The 22,409-nt window shown below is 48.5% G+C and overlaps 8 protein-coding genes across 9 annotated transcripts; all 8 read left to right on the top strand.

The window, feature by feature from the left end:
• The first annotated feature begins 2,143 nt into the window (after nucleotides 1-2,143).
• On the top strand, nucleotides 2,144-3,326 carry Pmar_PMAR006749 (hypothetical protein). The gene is made up of 8 exons (XM_002788015.1): nucleotides 2,144-2,218; nucleotides 2,266-2,319; nucleotides 2,360-2,466; nucleotides 2,508-2,613; nucleotides 2,657-2,728; nucleotides 2,771-2,941; nucleotides 2,983-3,075; nucleotides 3,133-3,326. The coding sequence occupies exons 2-8, from the start codon at nucleotides 2,278-2,280 to the stop codon at nucleotides 3,307-3,309; spliced, it is 768 nt and encodes a 255-aa protein (XP_002788061.1). The 5' UTR covers nucleotides 2,144-2,218; nucleotides 2,266-2,277; the 3' UTR covers nucleotides 3,310-3,326.
• A 107-nt stretch (nucleotides 3,327-3,433) lies between these two features.
• On the top strand, nucleotides 3,434-4,389 carry Pmar_PMAR006748 (Endonuclease V, putative; the record flags this gene model as incomplete). The annotated part of the gene is made up of 6 exons (XM_002788014.1): nucleotides 3,434-3,520; nucleotides 3,567-3,632; nucleotides 3,680-3,814; nucleotides 3,857-3,958; nucleotides 4,012-4,147; nucleotides 4,346-4,389. 6 exons carry the CDS (start codon nucleotides 3,434-3,436, stop codon nucleotides 4,387-4,389), a joined length of 570 nt encoding a protein of 189 aa, XP_002788060.1.
• A 176-nt stretch (nucleotides 4,390-4,565) lies between these two features.
• Pmar_PMAR006747 (conserved hypothetical protein) lies at nucleotides 4,566-10,610 on the top strand (the record flags this gene model as incomplete). The annotated part of the gene is made up of 27 exons (XM_002788013.1): nucleotides 4,566-4,719; nucleotides 4,913-5,028; nucleotides 5,074-5,134; nucleotides 5,177-5,228; nucleotides 5,276-5,358; nucleotides 5,403-5,497; nucleotides 5,545-5,679; nucleotides 5,726-5,806; nucleotides 5,858-6,026; nucleotides 6,069-6,129; nucleotides 6,180-6,288; nucleotides 6,334-6,451; nucleotides 6,656-6,780; nucleotides 6,878-6,961; nucleotides 8,178-8,250; nucleotides 8,457-8,541; nucleotides 8,604-8,671; nucleotides 8,735-8,815; nucleotides 8,865-8,970; nucleotides 9,016-9,185; nucleotides 9,237-9,327; nucleotides 9,378-9,462; nucleotides 9,753-9,872; nucleotides 10,032-10,169; nucleotides 10,220-10,313; nucleotides 10,372-10,487; nucleotides 10,544-10,610. Exons 1-27 carry the CDS (start codon nucleotides 4,591-4,593, stop codon nucleotides 10,608-10,610), a joined length of 2,712 nt encoding a protein of 903 aa, XP_002788059.1. The 5' UTR covers nucleotides 4,566-4,590.
• A 146-nt stretch (nucleotides 10,611-10,756) lies between these two features.
• Nucleotides 10,757-11,127, top strand: Pmar_PMAR006746 (conserved hypothetical protein; the record flags this gene model as incomplete). Its single annotated transcript, XM_002788012.1, has 3 exons — nucleotides 10,757-10,928; nucleotides 10,980-11,003; nucleotides 11,036-11,127. 3 exons carry the CDS (start codon nucleotides 10,757-10,759, stop codon nucleotides 11,125-11,127), a joined length of 288 nt encoding a protein of 95 aa, XP_002788058.1.
• Nucleotides 11,128-11,232: 105 nt separating this feature from the next.
• Nucleotides 11,233-13,478, top strand: Pmar_PMAR006745 (conserved hypothetical protein; the record flags this gene model as incomplete). The annotated part of the gene is made up of 10 exons (XM_002788011.1): nucleotides 11,233-11,361; nucleotides 11,592-11,679; nucleotides 11,735-11,820; nucleotides 11,944-12,046; nucleotides 12,090-12,169; nucleotides 12,327-12,482; nucleotides 12,576-12,680; nucleotides 12,730-12,890; nucleotides 13,009-13,135; nucleotides 13,365-13,478. The coding sequence occupies 10 exons, from the start codon at nucleotides 11,233-11,235 to the stop codon at nucleotides 13,476-13,478; spliced, it is 1,149 nt and encodes a 382-aa protein (XP_002788057.1).
• Nucleotides 13,479-14,156: 678 nt separating this feature from the next.
• On the top strand, nucleotides 14,157-14,707 carry Pmar_PMAR006744 (hypothetical protein; the record flags this gene model as incomplete). Its single annotated transcript, XM_002788010.1, has 4 exons — nucleotides 14,157-14,341; nucleotides 14,392-14,437; nucleotides 14,484-14,588; nucleotides 14,636-14,707. The coding sequence occupies 4 exons, from the start codon at nucleotides 14,157-14,159 to the stop codon at nucleotides 14,705-14,707; spliced, it is 408 nt and encodes a 135-aa protein (XP_002788056.1).
• An 89-nt stretch (nucleotides 14,708-14,796) lies between these two features.
• On the top strand, nucleotides 14,797-18,240 carry Pmar_PMAR006743 (RNA helicase-1, putative). Of its 2 annotated transcripts, none has more exons than XM_002788009.1 (21): nucleotides 14,797-14,916; nucleotides 14,967-15,082; nucleotides 15,128-15,217; nucleotides 15,308-15,465; nucleotides 15,511-15,607; nucleotides 15,652-15,732; nucleotides 15,790-15,865; nucleotides 15,956-16,080; nucleotides 16,130-16,208; nucleotides 16,268-16,358; nucleotides 16,412-16,517; nucleotides 16,568-16,668; nucleotides 16,722-16,875; nucleotides 16,922-17,050; nucleotides 17,222-17,333; nucleotides 17,376-17,518; nucleotides 17,564-17,615; nucleotides 17,666-17,802; nucleotides 17,852-17,921; nucleotides 17,998-18,108; nucleotides 18,158-18,240. In XM_002788009.1, exons 1-21 carry the CDS (start codon nucleotides 14,814-14,816, stop codon nucleotides 18,220-18,222), a joined length of 2,196 nt encoding a protein of 731 aa, XP_002788055.1. In that variant the 5' UTR covers nucleotides 14,797-14,813; the 3' UTR covers nucleotides 18,223-18,240. The 2 variants fall into 2 exon arrangements, with proteins under 2 accessions (XP_002788055.1, XP_002788054.1); XM_002788008.1 differs by having other exon boundaries at nucleotides 14,806-14,916; nucleotides 14,961-15,082.
• Nucleotides 18,241-19,787: 1,547 nt separating this feature from the next.
• Pmar_PMAR006742 (conserved hypothetical protein) lies at nucleotides 19,788-20,813 on the top strand (the record flags this gene model as incomplete). The annotated part of the gene is made up of 2 exons (XM_002788007.1): nucleotides 19,788-20,230; nucleotides 20,277-20,813. The coding sequence occupies 2 exons, from the start codon at nucleotides 19,788-19,790 to the stop codon at nucleotides 20,746-20,748; spliced, it is 915 nt and encodes a 304-aa protein (XP_002788053.1). The 3' UTR covers nucleotides 20,749-20,813.
• Between the last annotated feature and the right edge of the window lie 1,596 nt (nucleotides 20,814-22,409).

Raw genomic sequence — 22,409 nt, 5'->3', positions numbered from 1 at the left:
CAATTATTTGCTCGTAAATAGTATTTGCCAAGTTGTGTGATTGTGTTACGGGATAGAATTCTATAATAACACGAATATGATCACACTATACATTATTAGAGCACGTTCAATAGACATAAAGATCACGTTCACTCCTCTTCCTCAATAACAACATCAGGGCCACCATTTTCATCCGTTGTGCAATCTTCATTTCAACACCTTAATCTCCAATTGACAATTATACGAGTCAATTTATATCAGTCAATTTTCAGATCATCGACCCATTTAGAGCAGCTACACCTTTTTAACCTCCATTTCGCCATTACAAACTTCAATTCCACTAGGCGAGCGAGTTCGTGCGCCAACATACTCCTATTGAAACTCCAATTTCGACGGCGCGTGTTTTAGGGAACTTCAATTTCATCAACACGTCGATTCAGAAACTTCAACTTCGACAGAGCGATGTAGGAACTTCGACTTCGACATAATAGTTACTCCTTTTCCGCACATAGGGACATCAATTTCGGCAGAAGTCTGCGATCTAGCTGAAGTTTTCCATGGTCTCCTGACCATCTTTGGTTGACAGAAAACACAAGTGGAGAGGTCGGGATTCAGGATCCCTTGACAAGTCTCGACGTCAAACGGCATTGCTCTGGAAGAAAGTAGTAGCATACACTTTGAGTTGAAACGTAAATTGAAAAAAATTGTGTGACCGCGCCCGCCCGTGATCTTGCACTACCAGAAACCTTGAGTAGGGGAAGATACCGTTACGGTGTTGGGGGCGTTCGGTAACATTAGTTGTGTTCACTGAGTCTTCTACTACCCGCATACGAATACGGTAGGAGGCTCCTTCTGGCTCTACTGGAGGATATTGTTGAGAGCTCCTGGAGAAGCTCGGAGCTACTCTTATGCTATGGTTGGTAGATGTCATATTGGGAGGGGATAGCTTTGATGAGAACGCTGATGAGCGATTGGAGGATCTATACTGACTAGCTCAAGCTATTCTATGTCCACACACTGATGCATCGTATGGAATTGAACGGAACATTACTCTGAGAAATGGTACTAATGTGAGTTATTCAATCGTCTTAGGGGAAAGTAGCTCCCAGGTAACAGATCATAGTCTCCCACACTGCTCTTGTGTTCGCGCCAGTCTATAATTCTTCCTGGGGGCCCAAGCCGGTAGGGTAATTGTCGGTATTATTACTACGAGCTACTTGTGAATTCCTCGTTCGAGTTTCCATCCTTGGATTAGTTATTAGCACATCCGATAGGCATATATCAGTCTCCAGCGGAAGGAGGTGTCGCTGGCACGAGATCGAGCCCTGAGTTGGGCTTGTGTAGAGGCCCTGGCATGATAGTGTGCTTAGTCTTTGGTATCGGCACAGGCCCATGAGGTCTATATCTCCCTTGCAACCTATCACGAAGAGGATGGAGGATGTATATTTAGTGTTTATTCGTTTATTGCCCCATCGTAGTGACCGTAAGCGAGTATGCCTCGGTCGATAGTGCTCAAGAGGGGTATTGAAAGTCTAAGGAGAGGCTATTACCGAGGGCTAGCACAGGCAATTGAGACGGTAGAGGGAGAACTAGGAATGAATACGGAAACTATAATGAACGAAGTAGAACTACGATGGGGCGGTGGTTCTCGTGATGGTAGATATTTCAGAAGTTTTGGGGTCGGTCATTTTCGACTTTGGAGTCAATGGCTAAAGAGGAGGATCCGAAAGTCATTGTAGGCCTGTTCTGTATCTTACACGCTGAACCTGAAGATTCACCTACCTAGCATCTCTGCAGGCCCAGATTGTTTCAAACTGTGAGATGATGCATCGACGATCAATACCACTCTTCAATGAACTCAAAGGGACCTTGTTGAGGACTGTAGGACTTGGCAAACCCACCCTTCATAATCATCCTATAGTTACCTCAATGGGAAGTTAATGAGTTGGCTACGGTTGTGAAGGGATGGCGAGAGCTCGGGTATTGTTACACGAAGGGGGGTATTGTCAATTGATAGCCTCTGGAGGTACTTGACACCGGATCTGCTCTTATTCATGCTACCCTACATAGCTGATAATATACAGTCAATGGCCAGCCATCACATCGTAGGCTTTACTATGTTACTGCCAGCTGCTCAAATTCGTCGCCTTTGTAGGTCGTTTTTCTCGATGCTTTCGCTACTCTCCGTCTAACAGTAGACCCTCAGCCTTTGATCGATGCAGCGACGGCCAGAATCGAAGTGCCCTTGAGGACTTCCTCAGACTTCCGAGTGTTCCTTGATCTCAGGAGTTCACCCCAATGCAGCTCGTCTCTGTTTGCTGTAGTCTGGCCAGATTGAACGTAGCAGCTATGGGAAGGGCGACACGATTGGGGTCATCAGATACCCAACTTGAGTATAATCTCTAGGAGTGCTGAAGTGATATGCGAGATGCTTCCTGAACATCGGGACGAAGTCTTTGGTCATGGACAAGACGTTGCTATCGCCATGTAAGGGATGGTCGTGGCTCTCTGTAGGCGATCCATGGTAGTTACTCATTCGCTAAACTGAGAGCCTTGACCAATCCCTCGCTATGGCCCACCCTTCTGTCGTTGTTCCATCACACAGTGGATGGTATGGTCGCAGCTCACCTCACAGTATGTAATGCTGGCTCGACTTTGTTGCTACTCTTCTATGCAGATGTGTGTCACAGCCTTCAAGAGGGTTCGTGTCCAGTTAACGCCATCTCTCGTCGCTGCATTGAATCGTCGAGTAGAGTAGTACCCCATTTAGTGGTGTAGTTGATGTCCTTAGGCTATGAAAGTGATGGCGGAGTTCTCCGCTACGGGTTTGGCCTTGTTTCTGCGCGATGTAGAGGTCGTGTCTGAATCATTGCTGTCCCGTGTGGTAATGCATCTACCAAGGCTACTCGAGAGTGCTAGTGCTGAGGATGTGGCTGTACTCGTCAGGGAAGGCCTCCTCTCTGTAAGGGTGTACTGGCCGTCGGACGGTCTGAGTTGTTTTAGGTTACAACTGCTCGGCCTCCTCCACTGGCCGTCCTTGATGTACTACGCCCCTTCATAATACAGTTTGCAGGGAGCTTCACTGATGTCCAGCGGGTGTGGTTAGAGTCTACTGTTCTTGTTCGTACAACTCCTTGTTGTTCATAAACTCAGTTGGGTATAGTCGAGAGCTTATTACATCATCACGGTGAAGAGGAGTCTGTGGTGGAAGTATTGGATACCTTCCGTATGGTGGGGTACGTAGATCCAACATCGAGGGGCCTTTCAGTATCTGAGAAGATTATCACCATCGAGGATGGTCCGGCTGTTGCCCAGCCTTTGTTGGCATGATGCATCGTGAGTTTCTGAAACTCTTATTTCGAGTTTTGAGAGGTTTTGTAGTAGAGTGCGAGGGGCAGTTGAAATCAGTCATTATCGTCAGTGCGAGGTCCGTCAGTTTGATATTGATCTATGTATGACTGCTCCTGCGCGATGGGTGGAAGAGCAAGAACGTATCCGTAGTAGAGTAGTAGTTGGAAGCTGCGAGCGGAAGCCCTATGAAGTACGTCAGTCGTGTTCAATGGGGATAACAAAGGAATCCTTCTCAGTGCGAGTATGTTGGTGGATTTGACATAACCTCTGATCCGACGCTCAAGGAGGACTTCTGCGTTGCGGTACACGAGATGATGTTCCGGCATGGTCGAGCTTGCGTGCTATGCAGGGCCTAGTGATAGTGCATTTGCCAAGTCGATCGACAGTGTATGAGGACTATATATCAGTTGATCTAAGTCAACCATACGTCCCAGGGTTCTTAGCATTCAGGGAATGCGAACCTATGCTGGAGCTAATTCGACGTGTAGGTCCCCTCGCTACAACCAGTACTACACCAACTTGATAGGTCCCCCCTGAGCAGCGATTAGATGTGATAATGGTGGATGGTAATGGTCTGCTACACCCAAGGCGATGCGGTGCGGCGTGTCATTTGGGAGTGTTGGCTGATGTGAGGATCATCATCATCATACTAGTCTACAGTTGGTGTATAGATGAGGTCAGATACCCTCCATAGGTGTCGCTAAGAACTACTATTGTTCAATCCCTGCCACACCATCTCGAGATGAGCTGAAAGATCGGGCTCGACGAGAACTTTGCGGGATGGGGGACTACTTTTTTATTGAGGATGCTGATGATGGTGATAATTACGAGAGCCTGTCATCAGTCAGACATAGCCAACTCAGGTTTTGTATACGGTGCTGCAGTGAAGTCCTCGGAAGGATCAACCAATCCGATGTAACACGACAATAGATATACATGATTCATGATGCTATGCTTGAGAAATTATCTGAGAGTCGAAATGATGACAAGGACGTGTCTGATACGTGTGTATCAGTTACGTCTCTGTCGGACACCGCTTGGCATTGCAAGATTGCATAGATATATGCCTTAAATGCTGCAGCAATGAATCTCGAGTACCAGAGCCCATTAGGAGAGCAGATCATGGGACAAGAGAATTGATGCGAAGCCATCTGCAAGTCAAAGCAGGTCGAGAATAGTAATGATACTTCTCGAGCTGATCGACTCGTGTTGGGGAGTAATTCAGTGGGTGTGATAGTAGTTTTCGGTAAAGTATCCTCCATGCCTGCATCGGCTGATGCCCAACATTTGTCCGAATCTCTGGGTCAGCCGCTGGACAGGTGTGTGGTTGCATTGAGGAGATGCCATGAGGATGTCGAGGCAGCTGCTGCTTATCTTATGGAATTTATGGTAATGGGCAAGATCATTTGGGAGGATATGCTTTCAACTGCTTCGCTGTAGAATACGGAGTTATTCCCATTTGCTCGTATTGGATTATCCAATTTGGATAAGATTCTCAGCATGAGAAATGACCCTCCTTACTGGATCACCTCACTCATCACTATTGCGGAGATGCCGGAAGAATGACCCCCTCTTTTCTCAGGACTTTCCCGACGAGTTTTGGCTGAGTCAAAGTTTGGACGAGGACGTTGATATGGTGTCGTCCCCCACCCATCAAGGGGAGATGGGGGACTCAAATGCGAATGATAAGAGCATGGAGTGATGGACATAATTCATCGAATCGTGGTAATGATACCTAATCAGGTACATAATGTCTGATCCTGATACAGCTGCAGCTGCGGAGGCAGATCCCGAGATTGATAAAGTAATCGTTGTAGGGCAGAGGCTCGTCGCATTAATGGAGTAGATACTACGGGAGTCGATGCAGGATGCAGAAGGGGAGGTTGGGAAAGCAAGTGGTGGGTAGTGTCAGTGTGTCTCTGCTGGTTAGATGCTGATCTGCCAGGTCCGAGTAGAGCCACTGAGGGGGCTCCTCGAGAGGCGGGAATGAAGCCTGCCGAGTTTGATAGGTTTACCACTAGCGAAGAGGTGGGTTGGTACGTATATGAAGATCCACGAATTAGTGTGGGTAGGTTGATGAAGAAGGGCTGAAGAATATCAACGAATATTGCAATAATATGGGCACTAATTTTGTAGACCCAGCCTTTCCTCCGCTCAACAGGAGCCTGTAAGTGCATGTATCGTTCCTGTTAGTGAATTCAGTCAATGAGTTAGGTACTTCGACGAGGCCTCCGCGACGCATTGGACGTGCCAAGAATGTCATTATAATGGCAATCCTCTGCCGAATGAGGACCCTCAGGAGGAGGTTGAAAGGGACGAGATGAGGAGGGAGATGCGGACGTTTTTCCAGTAAGGGAGTTTGGGGCACTTGGGATTGCTAGAGGAATGGTATCAGATACATTGAGATGACTAATCCCGTTATGGCTGAGCAAATGCGTCAGAATCCCGGAACACTACAAATAATGTATAGCACTGTGTAACATGGGGAGTTGAGCGTATGTTGGTAGATTGACGGAAGACCATGCAGGTATGAACAGAAGCACGGTCGTCCGCCACCGACATCAGAGTCTGGATCTAGTGATGGAAAGAAGCTTGTGTGCTCTCGCTGTAAAGCTGAAGCTGGATTCGTGGTATTGCAAGCTAGGCCCAGTCAATGGCTCAGACCAGTTGACATTCGAGATGACGTTACTATGGAGGTATTGTCTGCTGAGGGGAACATCGTCTAAGTATTCAGTCAGATCGGGGGTACTCCTTGGGAGGTCATACGTGGCGAGCCGTCACCCGATGATATACGGCAAGGTACTGTGAGAGTGCATATACGCTTTTTGTATTCTTGGGATATTATTCAGGTGCATTGGGTAACTGCTGGTTTGTTGGGGCACTGAGTCTATTGGCTCAGAAGCCCCGACTGGTGGAGAGCATCCTGTCAGCATCCAAGGCATATAATCCTGTTGGCGCGTGAGGCCTTTGATCTTTCCCTACAGTGCATCCGTATGCTCCTAGATATGTGGTACGACTATGCCGGGATGGCGTGTGGCACAATGTGGTTGTGGACGACACTTTCCCGTGTACCAGGTTGGGCATGCTAGCTTACACTAAGGCGGCTAGGAGGCAGCTGTGGGTGAGAGGACCCTTCTCATTCGGCACTGTGCCGACGGCACAATGGGCGATGGCATCGCCGCGATGCGATAACTAATAAATTATCAGTCTCCAATTTGTGAAGCATGGTGGTAGGATGCCATGACTTAGAGAATTCCATTACAACTCGCGTGTATTTCGGTTATATGCACTCGTTGCATATCCCGGGATCGGTGGTTCCGAGCAGGTTCCCCTCATCGAGAAAGCTGCGGCGAAGCTATTTGGCTGTTATGAAGCATTGAACAGTGGAACAATCTCGGAGGCTATGTCCTTGTTTACAGGCTACCCGACGACTAGGGAGATCCTCTTCAGGTGAGTTACGATGCCGCTTTTTGAGAGCTAGTGGATTGGTGCGCTGTATCAGATCTCCAGAATGGTTAGCTCGGAAGAACGAAGAACTGAAGGCGAGTGGATCTGACATGACGGCTGAGGAGGAGTGGAAGTCTGAACTAGAAGTGTTGTGGGCTAGATTGCTCACCAGTTATGAAGCCGGGTACTGAAAGGCTGTGGTATCTGATCCTTGCTTATCATATGTGTCGCAACTGCACTCTTAATCACTCCGTAACCTGCGGTGGCGACCATCATCATTCGTTTTTCCGTAATGAAATGGTTCTGGAGAGCGTTTGGACGAAACACTTCTTCGTACCACATGCTGTTCCGGAGACAGCGTCTCCATACTTGTTCTATCCAGCTGTTACTTCCCTTGTACTACCCTCGATTGAGAAATCTTCATTGAAGGTTGATTAGAAATCATCTATGCCAGAGAGGGCATTTGCGAGATGGACGTCATTGCGTGTCGGAGAGCACATTGTGAACACATTTTTGAGCCTTGGGATAACAGAGGCTGACGGACGGTCACAGCATGGAGTTGGTTGTTTGACCGATTATCTACGTAGATTTGGGTCCGAAGGTTCCCAGTGAATATAAGGACGAAAACCATTCGTTCACATCATGTGAATCACACAGTGTGATTCACACTCTGGCTTTGGCCGAGCTATCCGTTTTGAGAGACTGGTCAAGAGTTGTCTAGACACATTTCGAAGATCAGCAGAACTGTGAGCTGAAGCCGATATCAATCCCTGTATATCCCTTCGAAGCGGTTGGCATAGATTTCTACGGCCCGCTGAGGGGTTGACAGCTATAGGATGCTCGGATGCCTATATAGCTATAGGCATCATACCCCTAGTCGAGCTTATCAGTGAGGTGATACTCATGTTCATGTGCCTTGCCATACTATTTCATGTGAGGGAGGATCTGGGTCGGCGTCCGAGCATGTCCACACGTTCATGGGATAGGCATACCGACAGTTATTAACCTAGTGCCGCCTCGAATTGCTCGAGTCGGAAATAATGAGTATAATTGTTCTATACCGGAGCAATTGCCTCATTGAAGGGATACATGGCCTAGACGGTGTGGAGTAGTCCCTAGATCCGCAAGGGTGCTTGGACACTCATTCTCAGGAAGAGCTATTCTGATCTACGGGAAGTTTCTGCTCAGATTTATGTCTTGCTTTCGGATGAGACCTTCGCTGTGAGGGTTGATCGAGAGATCTTTATCTGAAAAATGTCGATCTCACGGCTGTGCTACTCGCTACAGAGTTTCCGTAGTGGGTGGTAGTACCACCGTGGTACAGCACTGTACGAAAGCTCACGGAATTCTGTTGATGGAAAATAACTCTCCAGTATTGACGTTAGACTTCCCTGCGTTAGGCACCTGCTTGGCCTCGCATGCGCACCTACATTTCGACATTCCAGGGCGGAACTGAAGGATCATGGCCTCCAGGTATGAAAGGGATCACTAACTGTTGCAAAGCGTGAACAATTGAGAACATTAGTTTCGAACTCACGGTTCGATATGGATGTCTCCGCATGAACTCCACTGCCCTTATTGAGCTCCCATTTGTTCGTCCAACTAGCGATGACCCGGGGGCGTGACATCATCTGTTCCCTTCTGCCGAATGTAGAACCTTGCGTAAATGATCTCTGCAGGCTCCACATGCTTACTCCGTGATGAATGTGCGAGAGGTGGGAGAGAACCGCCTCGTCCTACTGCGGAATCCCTGGGGAATTCAGAGTCCAAGTAGGTAGAGCGAGGCCCGATCGCACTCGTTCATTTTTTCAATATGCCCAAGTCAGGATCGTGGAATGGCGCGTGGTCTCGGGATTCAGACAAGTGGACGGATGAGTTGAAGCGTGAGCTCGGCGTAGTCAACAGTGCGGGTGTCTCTATGTGGGTCCATGTGAGCGGTTCAATGTGTATGTGGTAGTGTAGGTACGATTCGAATAGTATGTTTTGGATGGACTGGGAGGATGTAGTGGAATACTTCGCAAGTCTGGAAATATGTCGGGTACTCCTCCATTACTAACCCTATATGTTCCGACTCCTGCTACTTGTAGGTCCACGAGGACTATCCCTCTGATGCAGTTGTTAGGCAGCGATGCTGGCTACCAGCTCTTACCGGGCTTGGGGAAATGTTTACTGTAGCAGCGCCGGACGATGAAGGTGGGACATCATTCGACTTGTGTTGCCACAGATTTGACCTAACAGACGCATCTGTGGATATAACGGTCTATCAAGAGAGTAATAAGACGAGGGAGAGTGCTGTTGGAATGGCCAGTACTTTGGTGGATATTGGTCTGGTCATTATCCGGGTTGATCCCAATTCTGGTGAACCCTTGGAATGCATTGGTACGGCTAAGAAGGATATCATGCCTGAAGTGACAGCGAGTATTTTGAAGGGGTCCTGGTGTTTTATCTTTCATTATCAGGTCAACACCGAATTGTTTTTGAAGCGAGGTGAGACTTATCGCATAGTTCCTCTATCCTTTGCTCACTCGATGGAGTTGGGTCATAGGAAAAGTAAGATACTCACCGGGTCGGGAGGAATGTCGTCCTCTATATTACCCCAGGTACGGTGGCGATACATTCATCACGTGCATTGAAGTCAGTGTCCTCCCCTCGAAGGATGAGCAGCATCGAGTCTGGTCTCGCCACGTAAGTAGTGGTAGGGAACGTGCTACAACATATCATTACTGTTGCCATTGAGGAAAGGAGCCTTGTGTAGGTGTGCATAAAATTCCTGACATGTTCGAGTGAAGTTTCCTGATATGAGCAAATGATAATGCGTATTCCATATTATCAAAGTGAAATATCGCCAATCACAAGAACTCCATTTTTAATATATTGCTTTGAGAAGAGTAGCTAACAACACAATGTCACAGACCACCATAGAAGGGCTACTTTTATTACGCATAAGCCTCCATCATCAGATGAAGTGGTGTCAGGTTCTTCTACGCGGTGGTACATGGTAAGAGGAAAGAGGTGTCTCCAGCAGGGATTGCAGTATATATATGTCAAGATAGCTCGGGGACTATAGTTTGTGTTGAGAACAAACGAACTGATTGGTGAGTCAGCTGGGAGTAGTTACCTCTGTGAGAGAAGAGTTATTACTGGGAATTATGCTGTATATCACGCTCTGCTAGCTCTCGAGAGAAGAGTGCTTAGGCGGCCCCGTGCTTGTATAGCGGTGTATATGTATGAGTCTAAAACGGGTCTTCCAACAGTTCCTTTGTAATCGAGTTGGATGCCAGCGAGTCGAAGAGTGTGATATCCTCGAGGGGGAGTATGACGACTCAGGATACGATACCACCAATGACCAGAGCGGTACTTATGACATTGAGTCCAGAGAGAAATGCGACCAAGTGAGGATTCGAGAGGTCCCTGGTTCGATCCCCACGTGGCGCATTTTTAGGTTCCAGCTTTCTCTGGCTATGGCGCATGGTGTACAACCTGGTGACGGTGGTGGGGGTATCTTCTTCCCTCCGCCTACGGATGTCACTATGCATGTACGTTAATGATACGTGTGACATATCCCTGACCGATGCTCTAAATGATGATTCTTAGGTATTCCTTCCGATAAGTCAGCAGCCGGTCCCCCACACTGTGTCGCATTCTACTGCAGCGGAGGGATCCACCTCGTCTGTGTCACCACAGCAACGAGTAAAGGCATTGTTCGATGAGTAAGTCCGGACCCCCTCATTAGACGTTGATATCGGCAAGAGAGCTCGTTATGCAGATACGTCGCATCTGGCATGGCTCCTAATGATGCCTTATTGGCTGCCTTAGCTGCGATGAAGAAGTGATTTCCTCAGTTATGTTCCAATTCGATTCACTATGCTGTATGCGTTGGATACCCTACAGGGGGCCTCGTGGATGATATACACAAAGGGTGGATACTGGTATCTGTGTGGTAACTCCCCCCTCCCGTTTCTTAGTTGTCCAGTGATAAATGTCGTCCTCCACTCCTGCTAGTACTACGGACCTTCTCTCATCTCTTCTTCACAAGCCCCTCCGAATTACACTCACTGATGGTCGTGAGATCACCGGACGTCTCTACTGTATAGACGACAAGAAGAACATAGTATTACGGAACGCTGTAGAAAGGAGGAAGGGAAACGAAGGTAGATACTAGATTGTTGCTGTTGTATGGACGGTGGAATTTCGTGGCTCAGTGACGCCTCTCACGATTGGTCTGAGTGAGTCGTCTGAGTGAGCTTGTTCTGTTCAGAGTCGTCGTCCACTCGTAGTATTGGCATGGTGATGATCCCAGGGAAGGACGCAGTGAAGATTGAGGGCTTGAAGAAGGATATCTCCCAATGAGTTTCGTGTTAACAGTTTCTCTTCCCCCTCCTCCTAAAGTTGTGTTCAGCGTGAGGTCAATACTCGTTGTATGGAGTTTTTCCATTGTTGTTCTTCTAGCCTGTGATGGCCTCCGAGGCGGAGTTGGCGTCCCAGGGTCGGCTACAGAATGTCGTGTATTTCAAGTTCAAGCATCAGAATACTCTGGACAAGATAGCTTTCAATGCTGCCGATATTGCGGTGGGAGAATTGAAGGTAATAACGAAAGAATCTCTTCTGGACATGAATCCTGGAATGTAGTCGGTCTCTTCTGAGCTGTGTGTGGCGGCCGCTAGTTTTTCTGTCTGCCTCGCTAGAGCTAGTGTCGAATATTATTATCGAACGCTAGGGTTTTGTTGACCTGAGCAGTGATGATTGTAGTAGCGGTGGTGACATTCCTGCAGACCGTACTAGAAATGGACTCGTGTATGCTCTTTTGCTGATAGTTACTCATTGCTGAGAAGAAGGAATGTGATGCCCGTGACTTACAGCTCTATGAGATGGATCAGTCGACGACAGAGAATGCAGCCTCGGGTACTGGATGATGAGGAGGAGGAGGCGTGAGGGAGCTCATGTTGGTTATGTGTAGGAGAGCCTGGTAAACTGTATGACTACGATGGAGAGCTTATACCTGGAAATGCAACATTGCTGGTGACACGGAAACCAAGTGTTGGAGTGAGCTGGGGACTCGAATTTGGGGAGTGCATTAAAATGAGTTCGTGTTGCCATACTGTAGACAGCGAGGGAAGCACATGTTTCTTGGAGAGTGATGGTATTGTCTCATTCGGTTGTGCTCAGAGGCAGAGTCGTGGTGTTAGAGTGAAGGGCAATATAGTAGTAGAGCATGCACGGTACTTTAAGAAGACTGCAGAAGAGGAAGAGAGAGACTCGTCACCAGCAGGTAGTGAATAGAGGGATTCCATACAGCAAGAGATAGTTATCAGACTCCAGTGCTGCCCCGAGTAAGAGGATAGCGAAGGTACCAGAGACCTGTATATGTCCGATATGCAACAATCTAATGCTGGTAATGGGGTTCAGTGGGGTTATGGACATGACTGTCGACTAAGAGGAAGGGGAGGAGCTCGAAATGCCGTTGAATTCTTTACAGGGTTGGTTTTCTCTTATTGAAATACTGGCCAGATTTTTTATCGAAGTGTTATTGTTCGTCACTTCATCTCTAGGCCCCTGAGCATACCCCTCTGCTATTGCCCTGTTGTGCTGGTACTGTGTGTAAATGCTGTCTAACTGACACGTGTCCACTCAACATGGTGGAGGCATGTAGACTTACTCAGTATGGGGATGCAGAAGGAGATAGGAAACCTGTGGAACATAAGATTGTAATATCGCCAAGGGGTGCCTGTCTATGCTGCCTCGGCCTGATATTGCAGTCGCGCGCCACGAAATTATGATCCACATCGTGTGGTGGTCAGGTGGCAGCTCAGCTGGCGAGTGTGCTGCATTCATATGCATCATATGACTTCAAGAAGGAGACGTGTGGATTCAAGTACCCTGAGGGTCTACTCGATAAAGCTGAGGTTCGGAGGGGGCGTCCATGTGGGGTAGGAGAGGTGGCTGTACTGTCAGGAGAAGAAGGAGGAGACTGTCAGGGAGATGATGGAAGAGGAGGAGGGCCGAGGCAAGGCCAAGAAGAGAGGTTTAGAGGAGGAAGAAGACATCATCGACATTACAGACGATGAAGACGATGGTACTATTGTAGACCTGGATGATGAGGAGGCACTGGCTAAGTAGTATGGGGGGGTCCTTATATAAAGCATGAGGGTAGGGATCTCTGCGAGTGTGGCAGGAGCTTCCTCGTCAGCTCATCTGAATTTTCCGGGTTGTCTTCTATTTGGTATTCTTCAGGAAGGCGAGGAAGTATCGGCCGACAGTGGACCTAATAAAGAAGGAGAGAATAAAGAGAGAGAAGAAGGAGGAGTTGAAGGATGAGGATGATGATGGCCATTGGCGAACAGTTGAACAAAAGATGATGGTAGTAGGGAATAGTAGGGGATAGTAGTCAGGCTTCATAACATTCGGGTCATCTCACGTCTCCCATGTTATGGGTGTATTATTATGTATCGACTTGAAATGATCTTCCTAGTCATGTCACCTCCACACTCCTCCTTGATCAGGCGGGTCATCATCGTAGAGGTCATCATGCAGCACCATGTGCTGTGTCTGGATGTCTGGTAACCTTCCCAAAAGTCTTATCGGTACAGCAATTCGCAAGGTGGAAGGAGGCAGTTGAGAAGGGCAAGGCGGAATCGACGCCTTCAGAGACGAGCCCGACTTCAACCTCTGTTGATGATGTCGTCGCACACAGCGTTACTTGAATGGTGGCATACTACGGGGTTTGGTTGGATTAAGATGAGGGGCTTTCCTGAGTGTCGATCATTACTGTAGTATGGTTTATCTTTACAATGCTTCGACGTGGCAGTAGCACTACTACTACTTCTTCTCCCTCTATCGCCTCGTATCATCCGACCTCCATTGCTTTAACTCGGGTATCTCTATCTGCTGTACATATGTTTCTGACGGCACTGACTGACGAAGGCTTTTTCCAATCTGCAGTTGATGGGCCGATGCTGTTGTGGAAGGCCTCAGGAGAGTGTCGGGGAATATTGGGCATTTTGGCTGTACCGGAAGAAGGGAATTATCAAAAAGTGGCTTCACTGAAGGTGACAGCAGACAAATGGGAAGGCCCTATCGAGAGAGATGCTCTCACTACCATCTTGGTGTATCTTGCTTCTGGTCTTACTGTCACCAATTGTGTGGATACAGCGCTGAAGGCGAGGAGGGATCCGAAAGTTGGTGGCTACTTGGGGGTGGGATCAACGAGAACAATTCCAAGGCGGGTGAGGCCGGAGCTTGAGCGTAGGGAGAGGAGGGTCTTCTCCACTGTACGGAATGCCGAGATAGGAGGATGGAGGAATGCGATCGAAGCCGACATCCTGGCGGCTACTGTCGGGTTTGGCAGTATTAGACCCATCTGGTGTCCACTGTGTCAAACAATGTGCGATAAGATAGGCATGTTCGCTGAGCACATCGTGAGTGATAATCATCGTAAGACTTTACAGAGAGTGCTCAATGAGGGTCCAACGGTTCGGGCGTTAACAGCAGAGATCAGACAAGATAGCGGCAGTAAGGCTGTCCTTGCTAGGGTTGATCTTATTGGCAATTATGTTGTGCCCGAAAGGTAATGCTACTTTGAGGTGAGTGTTAGAGGTTGATGCTGGGATATTTCAGGAACGTGGTGAAGATGGAGGAGGTAGCGGTTAGAGAGTCGGAGCTGGTGAGGAGGCTGCTCTCACTCATGGGCCCGAGTGATAGGTGATCAGGTCGTTAGCCATCCCCAGGGGAGGAGTTCTTCAATGGAGGTGGATTCACCGAGGTGTGGTATTCCAAGTGATGTTCGCAAAAGCAAAGTGGAGCCACCAATTGTGGTAATAAGAGGTATAGGGATCACTATCAGTGGGATGTCATTTCTCAGGATACGGAAGCTGACGAGGATGATGATGACGAAGATGATGATGACGACGTATCTATTATGAGCTTGAACTAGACGACGTATCTTCGCGCAGTATGGATATTTCTCATATATCTGTTCCTAGTTGAGCAATTGTGTGTACCTTATTGTGGTTCCCTCTCTTCCTAGTTGGTCTCTTCTGATGTTCTTTAAGAAGACGGCAGTTGGCCGACCGGCTCCGACTAAGAATATCTTTGATGAGATTGATGATGAGGGAGGACAACAGAGCTCTCCAGCTGACAATGGTGATTCCCCAAGGGAGGGATATTATTCTTATCGTTCCTATTAGTATTAGGAGCCACAACAGAACAGCAACAGTCTGGAGCAACAACAACGGAGGTTGACCCCTTGGATGCCTTCATGGCTGGCATCGAGACTGAGATTGCGAGAGACAAGGCGGCTACCGACAATGTAGCTATTTGGCTACTACAATGGCTCGTCATTGCTTGGATTCAGCAACGGCGTGTATCGTATGGAAATGACGAGGAGATCATGGGTGATGATGACGAGGAGACTGCGGTGGAGGCATTCGAGAGGCGGAAGAAGGTACTGCGGAGGCAGGCCTGGCTCATGCTGTTGGATTTTATGGCGCAGTGACGGTGTATATGGCTAGGGCTGATGCCTCACTTGTGGTAGGAAGCCGGCATGAGTTTGGGCAACACGGGAGGTTCGGATGAGGATGATGCCGACACGGGAGTGCTGCCAGAGGATGAGGTCCTGGATCGTCGGAAGAAGGCAGTAGACGCATTACCACCAGTAGAGCATGAAGGCAATGAGTATCCCATCGTATACAGGTCAGTAGTGCTGCTAGTCATAGCTTTCTGGACTATCATCGTCAGATGGCCCTACAAGCCGCATCCGGAGGTGACCAAAATGACGGAGGCGGAAGTGAGAGCCTTCAATAAGGAGAAGTTCATATCAGCAACGGGTCGAGCTGTAATAATACCTCTGCAGTGAGCGCTGCCTTACCTGCCTTATAGGTGCCTAGAGCGGTGGCTACCTTTGAGCAATGCTGTCCACCATTGGCTGTGAAGGAAGCGCTTAAGCACGCTAAGTTCGAAGTGAGTATGGGCGATCATATTCATGCCACACTTAAAGTGTGACAATTTCTCCTTTAGAAACCTACGCCCATCCAATGTGTGGCTATTCCGGCAGCATTGTCAGGTAGAGATGTGTTGGCTATTGCAGACACGGGTGAGTTAGTGTAGTGGTTAAGTTATGTGCTATTCAGTGAGAGGTCGTGAGTTCGAACCTCTCTGCTGTAACTCTTGTGATGCTATTTAGGCAGCGGGAAGACTCTCGCCTACTTGATGCCTTTAATCATGCATATCATCTATCACAAAGAACATGCCGATCTGGCTGATAGACCGGCCCCCACCAAAGACCATCCGGCGTGCCCGTTCGCATTGGTAGGACTAATACGATGGGCGTTGACCTTTCAGCGGTTACCACTGGCAGGTTTTGTGTCCGACTCGGGAGCTGGCAGTGCAGATAGAGAAGACCATCTACAAGTTGGGGAAGTATATCGGAATCACAAGTGATGACACAAAAGGGGACAGCTCCGCACAATGGTATCTTACATGTGTGTTCAATAAGGCACTACCCTTGCTGGAGGTCTATCGAAGTATGAACAATTCAAAGACCTCAGGAAGGGCACTTGCGATATCGTTGTGGGGAATCCGGGAAGGTGATTGGAAGCATTCCTTCACAACATCATGTTGGATAGTTGCTCCTCATCAGATGCATTGACATGGTCAAAGAGCATGGCATGTCGCTCACTGGGGATACAGCGTGGGTTGTTCTAGATGAGGCGGACAGGATGCTTAATATGGGATTCGAGAACCAGGTAGGGCGGAGCGAAGCGATTCGCGAATGGCATGTTTCGATTCATTCGAGGTCCGCAGTCTAGTGCAGAGGGTTCGGCCTGATCGGCAGACTATGTTATTCTCGGCGACCATGCCACCCAAGATTGAACGCCTCGCTAGATACATCATGCAGTAGGTTATCCAACCAACGTGCATGTGGGTTGAGGTGACACCCCTCTTCTCAGAGACCCTGTGAGGTTGTTCGTCGGAGCTAGTGCTACCACGGGTGGTGCAGCCCAAGCCGTCACGCAGGATGTGGTGGTGGTCGAGGAAAAGGACGACAAATTCAACTGGCTCTCGGAGAATCTGCCGCACATTCTGGATGATGCCCAGGAGGAGGTAGGTGTGGTTATTTGTGCGTGCGTGCAACTCGGTTGCCATTCAGGATGGGCAAGTGTTGATATTCGTGAATCAAAAGTCTGGCGCGTCCGAGCTGGCAGTGGCCATACGAGAGTTCATGTCGCTACCTTGCGAAGCGTTACACGGCGACTCTGATCAGAACGACAGGATGAAAGTAGCGAACTTGGTTTGGGCAGTAGAAAATAAAAGAGATGATTTCTTATCTGGAAATTATACGGTTTACCATGCGCATAGGGAACTCGGGATTTGAAGCGCTGGGGATCTTCCCGTCCTGGTCTTGATGAGATCAATGCTCGAGTGCTGGTCATCGGCTGCTATGCTTTAGATAATGGCAGACTTCCGGTCCCGTAAGACGAAGGTGTTAGTAGCGACGGATGTGGCTAGTAGGGGTCTGGATATACCAGCTGTGAAGGAGGTTATCTGTTATGATATGTCAAGTAAGGAGTAGGGGGAGTGTATTTTGAGCTTATCTTGGGTAGATACCCTCACCACACACACGCACAGGTTGGGTAGAACTGGACGAGCTGGTCATACAGGCCATGCTACAACTCTGTTGGTGAGGAAGGATAATTCGGCTAAGATGGCAGCCGAGTTAGTTGAGTTCATGGAGAAGTCCAAGCAGGTGAGTACTTGGAAGGCAATAGGAAGTATGAGTATGTCTTTTTAGGCTGTTTCTTCAGCTCTTATGGATTTTGCTTTGGAGTTCCCACCCTTTGCTGGTAGGCCAGTATCGCAGAGAGCTCTACTTCTACTCAAAGATGTCTCTCAGCCGCTCGAGAGCTTGGTCACAGTGCTGCCAAGGGTTTGCGTAGAGCTGCCGTGGCTGGGGGTCCGCAACAGCGACATGGCCTAGGGTATTCGGAAGCTCGTGGAACGAGTATGAGTTCGGGAGTTGGAAAGAAATTCGTAGGAATAGCCTCGTGGAATCATGAGAGTAGTGAGGTTGACTCTGCAGATATCTTCGCACTCGCAAGAAGATACTGCTAAGAAGGCAGTCGTTATTGGTGGTGATGTGGACCTCAATGGTAAGCGTTTGATAGTTGTCTTGCTTGCAATACATCTCGTTGTGGCTGGTGTGCGGAAATCTCTTGTTTGATGTAGCCTGCGATGACGATGACATTTACGCACCTGGTGTTAAGCGAGCTTTTGGTGACCGCAATGTGGCCAGCCGTACAGTTGGCTTGGCTCAATTCCCTTCATTAGGAAAGAGAGGTAACATCTCTATTGCGGTATCGGGCCGCCCACAACATATGGATGTCAGGTAGGGACGATGGTGGACGTGAAGAGCATAAAGATAAACGCGATAGGAAATCCAAGTGGGACTGAGCGAAATTGTTTCTCTAACGGAACAGGCGTCGAGTTTAGCATTGGAGGTGGCTGGAGCCGTAATTCCCCAGTGGTTGTGAAATTTTCATTCATAATGATGTCGTCACTGTGCATGCCCATAAGATTGGGCGCGGGTTCGATTGTACCTACCGGAATCCGCTCTCTCTCGACCAGTGCAAGACAGTTGCCCGAGTTCAACGAAGCATTGAAGTTGGTAGAGGCTAAGAAGTGGCAGCAAGCGGGAGTTTTGATCCAACGATGTGAGCTCGGGAGCAAACAAGCTATGGTATATTTCGCAATGCAACTGTTGTCGTTATCTTTAGGTCATGATGTGTTTAGCCCAGCACGTATGGTAACAGAAACAGCTCTGTGTGACATGTTGGCTGGAATAGCTCAATGGTAAGACCTCTTCTTTGGATGATGCCATTCCTCGTCCAGGCATGATGGTTACCTTACGAGTGCTGTAGAGTCCTTCACCAATGCCAATAGTGTCGATACCCTCGGAGAGACCTTCTCCCAGTTAGCATTGCGTGGCATTGTTGCTTCCAAGACAGAGATTGGGCTAAAGGACGGTATCCCTGCGGCCAGCGCGGTGGTGAAAGATCAGTAAGAGGTGGTCTACTCCTGGAATGCCTCTTTCTCACTCGTCTTCGGTAATTAACGTCGCTTTGTAACCGAGCGGTAATCAGATGCAGCACGCAGAGGGGTTGGTTGAGTATATCTAACTTGTTCATGCCCGGAGTAGGTGTATTAGGAAGATCAAGACTATTGCATGTTCAGTTGTTTCGATGCACCACTGGTACAGCAATGTAAAGATGCGCATACGAAGCTCGTGGAGAAGGATGATGCTGCACTTAAATTGTGCGAGGCAATCCCGAACGAGGAGATCAAGAAGACGTAGGCATTTCGAAGAAGACGTAGATTCGCAAGATTGTGGTCCTCTCCAATGCATATCCGTGGATGACTTTCTGCTATGTGCAGATATGTTGCTCGAGCATTGGTGGCGAAAGGTGTCAATTTCGAGGTCGAAGGCAATGCTGTTATGGCGGAAGCGATGTTCAAAGCGGCTGTCGATGAGTAGGCGACTTCGAATCGATCAGATGGGCGAGCGCGAGCTGCAACGATCTTTTCTTAGGGTATTGACGACGGGCCATGTCGGGAATGAATTGATAAGGATGCGCGACTTGTCTGAGTTCGGCGCTGTGGTATCGTATTGTGATTTACTGAAGATGTGGGAGAAGAGGGAAGGAGAAGGAGAGAGGGCGTGGAATGGGTAAGACTCATGATGATGGGGACTACCAACAGGCGATCCATCGTGGTCGTTTTAGATATGTCGAACGTATTGGGAAGGAGCGTGCGGAGAAGTTGGATGCTCTTTACCCCAGTGCATTGGATTTGTTCATTCCACCTCCTCCGAGTGTTTCTGAGCTCCTCCAAGCTACTGAAGTTTAGATACATTTGGTATCAAATTGTTTAACAATCGATAATACTGTTTGAGTTGCGTAATACTCCTAGTCAGCCATCCCTACTTGACAGTCAGTCGTCTCTCAGCTGAACTCCCTGTCATGCCGACCAAAGCCATCCCGTCGGCGTTCGACACTTTACCCCCAGTTACAGGGGCTGCGGTCGTGACTGCCTTCGCGATGTACCCGGTGGATATCGTCCGGGCCTTGGTGATGGCCCAAGCTTCGGGGCAACGCTCGTCCGTGTCGACCTTGGTTAAGAACTTCTATCAGACTCATGGCGCATCCGGCTTCGTCTCAAAAGGGTTGGGTGCAGAGATGATGCGTGCAACCTTCTCCAGAGTTATCAAGTTCTGGCTGCAGCCAATTTTTCATCAGAGGGTCTTCAACGCCAAACAGAAGGACGGTACCCCGTTCTCGAAGGGTGTAGCGGGTTCGCTTGCTACCATACCCGAAGTCATTGCCATATCACCATTCGAGAATGCCAAGTTGGCTCAGCAGTTGGATGCTGAAGGGAAGTTCAAAGGCACTGCTGATACTATGAGGTAGGCGTCGACTCTAGCATTATGCTGTTGATAATATCGGCCTCAGGCATCTGGTTCGTACGCGAGGAGCAGTTGGCTTGTATATCGGCTATACGGGTATGCAACTTCGTCAGATGCTTTGGACGGGAGGCTACTTTTTCTCATTGGATATATTCCGCGAACAAACTGATAAGGTCCTTGGTCGCGGTAAAATGTCGGACACGGCGAGCGGGTTCTGTGCTGGTGTATTTGGTACGGCCTTGAACTGTTGGTGTGATGTGGTTCGTACAGTCATCCAGAAACAAGCAGTAGCCGAGACTTTCAATCCCGAGATAGTCCGTCCCCCGCTCACTCCTGGATACTTTATCTCTGGTGTCACCGACATGTTTAAAACCGCGGCTGATATAGCAGCCAAGAGGGGTATTGCAGGCCTCTATTCAGGCTTCTTGGTGAAGTCTTGTTATCTTGGCGGTTCGGGAGCCTTCCTTGCAGTACTCGTACCACGCTTCAAACACATGTGGGGATGTCCTCTGGATTAGTCTATTTTTGGTAGTCGATACCGTCAATCGGTTAGCTCGCGTAGGAGATCATATTAGCGTTTCTGAAGAGGTCACGATTTGAGTTCGTTTTCAATGGTGCGGTTTTTGCATGTACCGCGTTATGTTCACGTGAAGGGCCTGTCGAGTTTACTGCCGTGTGTTGAGAAGAAAGAACCATTACGTGGTTAGGGAGGCTGGACGACCCAAAGCCGATGTCGAACAATTCCCTGAGAAAGTTTCCTTCACCTGAGGCCAAGTGGAAACTCCTAAGGTTCACACGTGAGACCGAATGATGGTGAGCCAATTCTCGCATTCAGAACGGGGCGTGTATCATACTGGCAGTCAGTCGTGGGCGTAGCGAAGTGAACGTCAGCGGCCGATTCTGGCGGTACCGCGATATGGACCGTAAAGAAATCGATGAATGATATGTTTATGTGTCTGTGTTACTTTTCTCGTGCCAATCGACTATCCACGAAGGGTGTTGGGTAGTCTGGGAGGTACGTGAATCCAATGGCTGGGACGTCATTATTTGGCTATCTCCAGTATCAGTACTTTGACGAATGCCTCTCGATAAGTATGCCCAGGAATGGTGTCAACGTCATACGAGACGTCTACGAGAGAAGTATGGTGCTCATCAGTCACAAGCTTCGAAGAAGCATATCTCATGTGATGATAATAAGATAAGTATTGAGCCGATGCAGGCTTACAGTGAGGCTTATCGGAGCTGCCTACAGCATATTGATAGACTCAGAAATGATATGAAAAAGTGATATGCATGCTCACGATGTCTTCAAACACCACCACGTTAATATTCTTGCCTTTAGTTCGATAGTTGACGAGGAATTACCGCTTCCCTCTCTTGCGGTTCTATCTGCGGTCCTGGCGGCCTTGGCTTGCCGCTACCTTGGGAGTAATGAAATCCGCGTTGCTGCTGGCGTATCTTACCATTCCGAGAAGCTATTAATAAGCGTAAATAGATGACGTGTAGGAATGTCATGGGCACGCATCGTAAAGTGGTCCGGACTGTCCCATAAACTGCATTGCTTCTCAACTACGTATTTTTCTGATCCCCACAGGCCAGTTGTTGAAGTTAGTATGCTATATCTGATCTTGGTCCATTGGAACTCAACAGAGTCTTCTGACAGGGTGAGATGGCAGCAGCGATCGCCAGACTATAGAGTGGCATGGATAGTTGAAGACAGAGGAGACCATTCGGCCTGCGGCGGAGGGAGTTGGAAATTTATTTCTTCATTGCCATTCTTGCTTTCCTCATCTACATGATTGACAGTTTTGGATTAAGTGTGAAATAACCTCTGTTGTGTTTTCATGTGATCGGATTATAATGCCACAGCACACGTCTAGAACGACGCCAACGCCAATGAGAATAGCCATCAGCCAGAAGTGGTCGTCATCGTATGGATAAAAGATTGATGAACGATCCTCTGAAACAGTGCGGGGGTCTAGAATTAGACAATGATGAGGATAGGAGCGAATTTTCATTTTATACCACACCACCGACGTGCTGTTGTCACTTGGCAAGGGAAAAGGCCGATCTTCAGCTACTGCGATCTATACTCCGGGGGTGCTACCCCGCCGCACTGCACTGATAAGTAATGATGAAGGCGATTGATGTATTCCTGTCTAGGCTCGAGAGATCAGAG

This window comes from Perkinsus marinus (genome assembly GCF_000006405.1).
Source record: "Perkinsus marinus ATCC 50983 genomic scaffold scf_1104296928836, whole genome shotgun sequence".
NCBI classification, from domain to species: domain Eukaryota; phylum Perkinsozoa; order Perkinsida; family Perkinsidae; genus Perkinsus; species Perkinsus marinus.
The sequence above is the reverse complement of the archived record's forward strand: the minus strand, read 5'-3'. Positions and strand labels throughout refer to the sequence as shown.

Excerpts from the sequence above, each read along its gene's own strand:
- Pmar_PMAR006749 (XM_002788015.1), top strand. The coding sequence starts at position 2,278 with ATGCAGCTCGTCTCTGTTTGCTGTAGTCTGGCCAGATTGAAC. Across the intron at positions 2,320-2,359 it reads GTAGTCTGGCCAGATTGAAC|ATACCCAACTTGAGTATAAT; the intron begins GTAGCAGCTATG and ends TGGGGTCATCAG. Across the intron at positions 2,942-2,982 it reads TCAGGGAAGGCCTCCTCTCT|GTTACAACTGCTCGGCCTCC; the intron begins GTAAGGGTGTAC and ends GAGTTGTTTTAG.
- Pmar_PMAR006743 (XM_002788008.1), top strand. The coding sequence starts at position 14,814 with ATGTTCTTTAAGAAGACGGCAGTTGGCCGACCGGCTCCGACTAAGAAT. Across the intron at positions 15,608-15,651 it reads TATCAGCAACGGGTCGAGCT|GTGCCTAGAGCGGTGGCTAC; the intron begins GTAATAATACCT and ends CCTGCCTTATAG. Across the intron at positions 16,081-16,129 it reads CGGCGTGCCCGTTCGCATTG|GTTTTGTGTCCGACTCGGGA; the intron begins GTAGGACTAATA and ends TACCACTGGCAG.